Source organism: Triticum aestivum, chromosome 3D, assembly GCF_018294505.1.
Source record: "Triticum aestivum cultivar Chinese Spring chromosome 3D, IWGSC CS RefSeq v2.1, whole genome shotgun sequence".
In the NCBI taxonomy this organism is placed as follows: domain Eukaryota; kingdom Viridiplantae; phylum Streptophyta; class Magnoliopsida; order Poales; family Poaceae; genus Triticum; species Triticum aestivum.
Window position 1 is genome coordinate 525,950,658 of NC_057802.1, and position 9,464 is coordinate 525,960,121.

The 9,464-nt window shown below is 48.4% G+C and overlaps 1 protein-coding gene across 1 annotated transcript; it reads left to right on the plus strand.

Annotated features, from left to right (window-relative positions):
- Positions 1 to 5,029: 5,029 nt before the first annotated feature.
- On the plus strand, positions 5,030 to 8,766 carry LOC123080224 (aldehyde dehydrogenase family 2 member C4). The gene is made up of 6 exons (XM_044503123.1): positions 5,030 to 5,304; positions 6,588 to 6,730; positions 6,857 to 7,504; positions 7,617 to 7,754; positions 7,865 to 8,064; positions 8,180 to 8,766. The coding sequence occupies exons 1-6, from the start codon at positions 5,199 to 5,201 to the stop codon at positions 8,451 to 8,453; spliced, it is 1,509 nt and encodes a 502-aa protein (XP_044359058.1). The 5' UTR covers positions 5,030 to 5,198; the 3' UTR covers positions 8,454 to 8,766.
- The last annotated feature ends 698 nt before the right edge of the window (positions 8,767 to 9,464 follow it).

A 9,464-nucleotide genomic window follows, 5' to 3' on the forward strand; every position in this document is an offset into this window, starting at 1 on the left:
AAAGTCCACAAACACTTTTGCCCAAGGGATTGATTGACAATAGCTTGCTCTCAGGCTTGTGTAATTAAATAACCTTAGACTTTACTATTGCGCTGATGTTTCCTCAGAGAGATCATCTGAACCAACTATCGTTTCCCACGAGAGATCATCTAAATCAACGTCGAGATCTGGGAGTGTTTCCTCCAAAAAAAAACTACTCTCAGCGAACGCTCGAGAATTGCTTCTGGACCTCGATGTAATTTTTATTATGTTTGGAGTGCTTTGTATTTCCGGTGAATCTTTATAACAGATCTAATATTTTCGTAAAAAAAAAGAAATATATGTGACATGCTATTGTACAAAGATTTGCCATGTTTTTTTCACCGTCCTAGTAGAAATAGTCAGAAGAGTAATCGCCATGAGTTTTCACGAGTTTGTCGTGATGCAAAATGGAGAATTGACGGACTAAAAACAAATTACTTTTCAACTTGTTCATGATTTGTCATGCGGGTAGAAGAAAATTGTTATAATACATCAAAGGGAACTGATGAAAATTGTCGTGCTCTAAAACACACAATTTGTCACTTCGGATGTGCTTGCTCAGTGCCATTCTGAGCGAACCGTTTAGTGCCATCAACTCATAGTTTGCTCAGAGTGAACAGTAATTGCAACATGTCTTACTTTGAAATTCATACACGAAAACATGTCACAACACGTTTTCTCAAAAAATCCCTCTGAGATGACCTCAGATAGTTAACATTTAGGTTAACCTTTCCCCCTATACTTGTGGATACGAAATCCCAAACACTTACCATGGTTTCAGAAAAAAAAAACATAATGAAAAACTATTGGGGCTTGCTTGGTTGCTCGCATCCATTTGTAGCATCATGTAAACCTAGCTGGGTAGAGACCGTTTTAGATTGTACGAGTTATGAGCCAAGTTTTGCACATTATTTGGCTGCTCCCATTGCCTGTTCTCGCATGAGAGCATAATTGCAAGCATGCCGTTTGGTTGCATGTATGTGCTCGTCAAATGCAACGTGTTCGACTGTTTGGTTAAGTGTGCGCCTATGGCAACTCTCACCTTTTGTTCACATGGTAAACTTACCTCACACCATCACGTTTGAACAACTTTGTTTATGAGCGTTTAAATAAAAGAAAACCCACAAAACGAAAGTTGTGTGGAACAACGAGATGAAGGTAGTGGTCAAAGAAAGTTTCAAACGATAAATCGTGTGCGATGAATTTAATGAAATTCATCTAAAAGAACATGCACGCATGAACACGTTAGTACATTACAACATTGAGATATAGATCTATTCGTTTACGACCGACTGAACAGAAAAATCACAACATTAAAGTTGTTTGAAACGGCTGGATGAAGCTACCCTCGAAGGAAATTTTTACGGTCGACCATGTGCAACTAATTTGAAAAAAATCATCTAAGAAAGCTTCAAACACAAACACAAAAAATAACGATTTACAATCAACAAAACTAGGAATGGAATCACAATATTGATGTGCATCTTTTTCATGTAGAGCTTATCTCAAATCAAAACGTCATTGTACATATCAAAAGGGATTATGTGAAGAAGATTAAGAAAGATGAGCAGAACATAACACGTGCAAAGGTTATCACCAAGACGCACGGTCAGAGTCACCACCTGTGGTGTGTTTTTGCGCTCGCTTGGGCTTGTCAAGCTGAAAATCGCTAATTCAACCGTTCCTAAGGGCGAGAATGAGAGGTGCCTTTAGAAGCATGCAATGCAGGCCCAACAAAACGCGCGGGCAACCAAGCAGACTAGATTTGATCCGCCAGAGCCTACATGAGTGAAAACCCCTTCTCCACTCACGTGTCGCTCTCGTGGGCGGCGACGGGAAGGGAACCCTAGCCGCCGACGAGATCCTTCCCCTCCCACCCCTACTCCTCTCATGCGGGACTTCCCACCTCCTTACGTGTGGATCTGGTTCATGCCGGCTTCGATGGGTCGGGTTGTCATGATTTGGAGGGTCATGGCGGTGCGACGAGGTCCCCTCCCAGCGGTGACGTTTGGTGGCTTCAGTGGTGCGGCTGGCCTGTAGGCAGTGGCTGTGGCGGCAACATGGGCTCTGCCAGATCTATCATCCGGTGGGTGCTCATGGTGCGAGCTGGTAACTTCTGGTATACCTTGGGAATCAGTGGCTGGTAGCTGTGGTGGCCCGGCGCTGCTCGGTCGTGGCGGCTGGCAGGTCTCCGCTCCTCTCTGTGGGCGCGGGTTGACAACGAGTTGGCAGATCCCAATAGATTACAGGGGCTCGGAGGTGGCTCCAGCCGGCGCTGCCAAGGCTGCCTGACAACCAAAGGTGCCGGTTCCAGGGCGGCTCGCTGTTGAGATACGGAGGGGCCAGATCTGACATGGCGCTGGTTGTTGCTTCCTTCGAAGGTGTTTTCGGCAGGTAGCTGAAGGCGCAACCCGGGTGCGATGGCGGGGCGTTCCCCCTTGCCCGGGATGGGCTTTTCCCCTAGTGCTTGCTCGTGGCCAGCGTTCTCCCCTTTCCTGGCTATCGTGCCCCGCCCCCCTCCATTCAACCGAGTGGTGGAACCCCAAGGGTAGGTGAGGAGGTATCTACCTTCTCTTTGGTCAGTGGCGTTCGCGTATTTTGGCGTGAGTGAGAGGTTCAGTGTGGGATGTTGGAGCGGTGGCCTCAGGGGCGAACTACTCGGTAGGCTCTCCGGCGGATCTTCGGGTGGTAGTGGTTGTCCTTCTCGATCGTGTGGGCAGTGAGAGGTGTCGCGGTGGGTGGCCTACCGCCTTCTCTGTTGCTGTTGTTGTTGTAGGGGAGGGGCCCAAATCTGGTTGTGGGATCCCTACTTTAGTGCGGTGGATGAATGTGATGCTCCTTCATGGCACAAGGATGCAACCAAGTGAAAGCTTTTCGCTTCGGTGCTGACGGCGACAACGCCCACTCGTGCCGCTCTCCGCTTGGAGACGTTGTCGCGGTTTCGCTTCCCCTGACATGGTTTTAGGTGAAAACTTTTGTCCGTTCCTCGGACGTGACGAGGGCAACACTTTTCACCGTTTCTTTCTTAAGGGTGTGATCGTGGAACTCAGGTGTCATTGGTCGTGTTGTGGTGTAGTATTTAGTTCCTCATGTATTCTTGCTCGCCGCGTTGTTGCTCGATCTATGTCGTCCGTTTTTCTATGTTCTCCTTCTTTAAAGGCTTCCTCGTCTCCATGTACCATCGTTCAGGCATGTACTTGTGATTCATGTTTTATTTGTAACTAGCAAACATGCACTTGCGTTGCAATGGAAGGAAAAAAATATCACGAGCTCATAGCCCAGTCGTCCTTCATTTGTGCTCTTTTTTCTTCGTAACACAATTGTTTATTGTTCAATCGTTCGCAACATAAATTAAACCTTTTCGCAGTATAAATGTCTATGCTCAATAGTGGCATACCAAGATTATTTAAATTTTGAAAATAGTTTTCCTTGCCAAAGTGAAATTTAGAATTTAAATTCTAAGTTGCGCAGAAAGAGACAACTGTTTTTGTTACCTCCCTAAATACGAAGACTCTGTGACCTATATATTTAATATACTCTATGTATGTATCTAAAGACCAAATGGTATCCGTTTAAAGAAAGACCAAATGGTATCCGTTTAAAGAAGACCAAACGGTAAAATAATTTCTTTCATGGAAAACTAATGTCCATTCAAAATAAATAAATTCCGAACACAAGAGAAGTCATGCAAACAAATTGGTTGTCTTCTCCTGCACGTTGGTCACAATTTGTCTTCTCCTCTACGTTTTTTTATCAACCCTGCTTGCTTTGTGGCTTCTCCCAAACAAGCCCGCTCCCACCTCCATCCGACCGCGTCTGATGGAAATGCATGTACGGGAGGCGCTCTGGCAATGGTGCAGCGCGCAAAGGAAGGAGGAGGAGACTGGGGCGAGCAGAGGACGAAGGGTGGTGGACAGGTGGTCTGCTGATGTGGACAGTGTGCATGTTAAGAGGATTGGTAATAGTGGGGATCAATTTCTTAAGAAAATAAGATTAGGTTCTTCCATAATCCAACACCTCATTATTTATTTACAAAGGAGCTTGCTAATTGTCTACGCGCTGACATACCCCCGTCCCAAAATTCTTGTCTTAGATTTGTCTAGATACGAATATATAACTACATTCGTATCTAGACAAATTTAAGACAAGAATTTTGAGACGGAGGGATATAAATCAGAATTTTTATGTATTACAGCGAGGTGGGACTACTAATTCAAAGGCGAACCCTCTTTTGTAATAGAAGCAAAAGCTAGTCGTGCTGGTTGCAACCAGCAGGAGCAATAATTCCACCTCCCTGCATTAGTTGGTATACAGATACAAGTTAGTATAGGTAGATAAATATAAAGATGGAGATAGAAATAGAGATAGAGATACCTCCCTGCATTAGTTGCTAATAGATATAAGTTAGTATAGGTAGATAAATATAAAGATATAAATAAAGATAGAGATAGAGATACCTCCCTGCATTAGTTGATATAGATATAAGTTAGTATAGGTAGATAAATATAAAGATATAAATAAAGATAGAGATATAGATAGATATCTCTATATCTCTACTACTTAAAAAGAACGTAAGGTTTTCATTTTACCTTTCTTTTCATCACCCCTTCGTCCAACCTTCCTTGTATGATAATTAAGCAACTTAATTTACTTACCTTCTGAATTAATTTCACTTTAATTTACTTGCTAAACTTTTAATAAAAAATATAAGGTAATTCATGGGCAGAATTTGATGAACATTTATTTACACAATCACACTATTACGAACAGGTAAATCACGAGCTAACGTATTAGAATATTTATATCCCGTTGCAACGCACGAGCATTGTTCTAGTAGATATAGAAGCGAGGAAAAAATCATTTTCGTGAGAGCCTACAAGAATCTCCTGTGATTATTAACCAAACACGCCATTATAATCGTGTAATAAAGAGAAGAGGATAATTCGAGGAGAAGAGGAAACATATACACCCGTGGCTGGCACACAAACACACCCAGAGTCCACGGTCAACAAGTCTGCCATATCTGGCTCTTTGCCACTTCGGTTCCCTCCACTCACCCTCCCCCTTTTCTTGCTTTAAAACGGCCAAACCCCGTTCCTCCGTAGCGCACACAAACACAGGAGTCCTCACTCATTCTCTCCACCGAGGCCAAGGGAAGGGACGAGCTGAACGGGGCGATGGCGATGGCGGCAGCGAACGGCGCCAAGGGGTTTGAGGTGCCGGAACTGGACATCAAGTTCACCAAGCTCTTCATCAATGGCCAGTTCGTCGACGCGGCTTCCGGTACGCAGAGCTTCCCTTTCTTTTCCCGCGGCGGTCGCGTAGGTGAGGGCGAGGGCAAGTCCAGCAGCAGCACCCCGACCCCCTCCGCCGGTCGTTGTCGTAGGGGAGAGACGCGAAAGAATTCTGTTAGCGGCGCTCCGATTTCCTCGCCGTTTTACCGGCCTCTCCGATCTGGAGCCCGAACTCCCCTGTAATACCGGGGAACCGGTGACCTCCCCGATCCCCTCCGTGGTCGCCTAGAGAGAGAGAGAGATGAGGGTTACCCGGGACGCCCACATCGGCGCTAGATGGTACCTGCGCGGCAGCTCCAGGGCAGGGGAGGCGGTGCTGGGCGTCCGACATGGAGAAGCGCGAGGCAGAGGAGGCGACCCGCGTAGAGGAGCGTGACCATGGAGGGCGGCCGGCGATAGGGAGTGCGAGCGCGTCGGAGAGGAGGCGCCCCGTTGCTCGTGGGAGGCGCCCCGCTGCTGTCTGCTGCTTGCGTGAGATACTGAGAGAAAGACTGAGAGACGAGAGAGAGGTAGCGGAAGCGCATGGCAATGACGACGGCGCGACGGTAGATGTGGAGCAGGGCGGGCGGGCGGCAAGCGGGGAGGATGAGCAGCGGGTGGCCAAGCTCGCAGCGCAGATCTTCTTGGACGAATAGGTAAAACACGTGCGCCCCCGAGGAGAATGCAGCGGCGCCGAGACGGCGCAGAGGACGCTCGGCGGAGACGCAGCGGTGGCCAAGGCAGGCACACACGTACAGCGCCCGCGGTGGCCAAGGCCAAGGACTAGTATACGATCAACTTGATTACGACAGATGGACGCCCGATTGATTCGGGATAATCGAGCGTGTCCGATCCGGCGAGTAACTATCCCCATGCGTGTGCATGCCGGCCCCATAGATGTCGCCAATTTCTCTTCTGCGCCCGTCCTCCCCTTTGTTGCTTGCGCTGTCCTCGGGAGTTTTTTTGTTGCTTGCGCTGTCCCGTCCTCGAGTCGACCGCCAGAGTAGCTTTTTGTAACCATGTTGTTGCTCTGATGGAATTCTTGATGGTTACACCTACGGACGTAGCTCGAGCCATGTCACCACATCTTTTTTATGGTGGGATAGGACTAACTTCGCCATCATTATCGTGGTATAAGACCACAAATAAAAATTACCGGTACTTCCACCCGACTGATAACGACGTGCCTTCAGTGATTCATCCAGCTGAACAATCATATGGCTATTTCATTTCCGTACTTTTTCTTGACTGTATTTCATTTCATTAGTTGAACACGTACGCTTATGCATACAGGCAAGACGTTCGAGACCCGGGACCCACGCACCGGCGAGGTGATCGCCAAGATCGCCGAGGGAGACAAGGCCGACATCGACCTCGCCGTGAAGGCCGCCCGCGAGGCCTTCGACAACGGCCCATGGCCCAGAATGCCCGGCTGTGTACGCACTGTAAACTCAATATGATTCGGCCCATCGATAGGCATCTTGGGCCTCGACTCCTTTCAAATGGCGGGTTCGTTTGTCTGCCGATAACTGACAATGTCTCTTTGTTTGGCGCGTGGGCAGGCAAGGGCCCGGATCATGCACAGGTTCGCGGACCTGGTGGACCAGCACGTCGAGGAGCTGGCGGCGCTGGACACGGTGGACGCCGGCAAGCTATTCCTGATGGGTAAGATGATGGACATCCCCGGAGGCGCCAACCTGCTCCGCTACTACGCCGGCGCCGCCGACAAGATCCACGGCGAGACGCTCAAGATGGCGCGCCCGCTCCACGGCTACACGCTCAAGGAGCCCGTCGGCGTCGTGGGCCACATCGTGCCATGGAACTACCCCACCACCATGTTCTTCTTCAAGGTCAGCCCCGCGCTCGCCGCCGGCTGCACCATGGTCGTCAAGCCCGCCGAGCAGACGCCCCTCTCCGCGCTCTTCTACGCCCACCTCGCCAAGGAGGCCGGCATCCCCGACGGCGTCCTCAACGTCGTGCCGGGATTCGGCCCGACGGCCGGCGCGGCCATGGCCTCTCACATGGACGTCGACAAGATCAGCTTCACGGGATCCACGGAGGTCGGGCGGCTGGTCATGCAGGCGGCGGCCATGAGCAACCTCAAGCCCGTCTCGCTGGAGCTGGGGGGCAAGTCCCCCGTCATCGTGTTTGACGACGCCGACGTTGACATGGCCGTGAACCTCGTGAACATGGCCACCTACATGAACAAGGTACTCCTGGTGCTCACCGTGTCATCTCATCTGGCTCAAGCAACAACCTCGATCAAACTCTCATAGTCTCATGCATGCACTCACGGTTTCTGCTGCTACTGTCGCATCACAGGGCGAGATCTGTGTCGCTGGCACGCGCATATACGTGCAGGAAGGGATCTACGACGCCTTTGTGAAGAAGTCGGTCGAGCTTGCCAAGAAATCGGTGGTCGGAGATCCTTTCAACCCCAACGTACATCAAGGCCCTCAGGTATTAATCCATCGACCTGACGGCATCTCTCTAATATTATGTGCTGCGCTCTCCAGAGAAGAAGGCTCTAATTAACGACCACTTTATATGCATAAATAATTTCAACAAAGGTTGACAAGGATCAATACGAGAAGGTGCTCAAGTACATCGACGTCGGTAAGAGCGAAGGCGCCACCCTGCTCACCGGAGGGAAGCCTTGCAGCGACAAGGGTTACTACATCGAGCCCACCATCTTCACCAACGTCACCGATGACATGGCGATTGCGCAAGAGGAAATCTTCGGCCCGGTCATGGCGCTCATGAAATTCAAGTAGGTGTTTGCATTTCCTCTGCCAGAACATTTGCAACCTGACAGTTGAGTCGACACACGGATGGAACCGATCTGACGGCCTGAAACTACTGGGTGTGCACTGTTTTTATTTCAGGACGGTGGAGGAGGTGATTCAGAAGGCCAACAGCACCCGGTATGGCCTGGCCGCCGGCGTGGTGACCAAGAACATCGACACCATGAACACCGTGTCGCGGTCGGTCAGGTCCGGTGTCGTCTGGGTTAACTGCTACTTCGCCTTCGACCCCGACGCCCCGTTCGGCGGCTGCAAGATGAGCGGCTTCGGCAAGGACATGGGCACGGATGCTCTCGAGAAGTACCTGCACACCAAGACGGTGGTCACTCCGCTCTACAACACGCCCTGGCTGTGATGTTGACGGACATCCGACCACAAACAGCACAGGCGAAACAAATGGGGGGAGAAGATTGCCTTTTTATATATGATTTATACAGCTGAATGCTTTTAGCTTCCTTGTGCAGTTGTACTTATTACTTTCAGATCCCCAGTCCAAGTATTAATCTCTACAAGACGAAATACTCCCAAATGTTCAGTAAGATGCTGCAGTTAGACTGAAGTGTCGATACCGTCACTCTTTCACCCGCACAAACTTGATTACCGATAAAAGTTTATAGAAGTCGCTTTGAGTCGATGATCCAAAAATATGAGTAGCCTCGAGTGATGAACATACTTGAACCGGGGATGATCCTCTAGATATGTTGGTTGTTGAATCACAAGAATTTCACCACAATGTCAAGGAAAGATTCCAACACCAAAAAGAATCAAACGAACAAAAATAACATGCCGCAATAACATAAATTCGTCATATCTAAATAATTAGACCTGTGATGACACAAACCTCTATCTCCATTGCAGCGCAAAAAAAAAAGAACACGAATATATTTATTTGAAAAATACCAAGATCCCCTCTAGATAATGACAAAAACACAAATCTCTTAAAGATCCAAGGTCCCCCACCTCTCAGCGCTTAGATGCCAGTCAGAGACGAGGGGACCGAAGGGGGAGCTCCTATTTGGCACAATGCATGTTGAAAACCAGCCAACGCGCAGCCACCGCTACCCCGCACATCCTTTTGGGCCGGCCCATCCGCGGGGTGGGAAGCCCCCTGATTTTTCATTTCGTACTTTAGCTTTTTTGTTCTTTCTTTGCATTTTTATTGCTTAAAAATAATTCAGATTAAAAATTGTAGACTTTTTAATAAAATTCGAGAAAAATCATAAAATGTTCATGAATTCAAAAACTGTTTATGATTTTGAAATATATCAGGGAATAAAAAATTTTCATGATTTAAAAAAAATGTTCGTGTATTAAAAAAGTGTTCGTGAATTTCAGAAAATGTTTGCCCATTGAAAAATGTTCATAA

What these genes read in the sequence shown, in the direction of transcription:
- LOC123080224 (XM_044503123.1), top strand. Translation starts at nt 5,199, where the DNA reads ATGGCGATGGCGGCAGCGAACGGCGCCAAGGGGTTTGAGGTGCCGGAA. An exon ending in TGGCCACCTACATGAACAAG is followed by an intron (nt 7,505 to 7,616) that starts GTACTCCTGGTG and finishes GTCGCATCACAG; the next exon opens with GGCGAGATCTGTGTCGCTGG. An exon ending in ACGTACATCAAGGCCCTCAG is followed by an intron (nt 7,755 to 7,864) that starts GTATTAATCCAT and finishes ATTTCAACAAAG; the next exon opens with GTTGACAAGGATCAATACGA.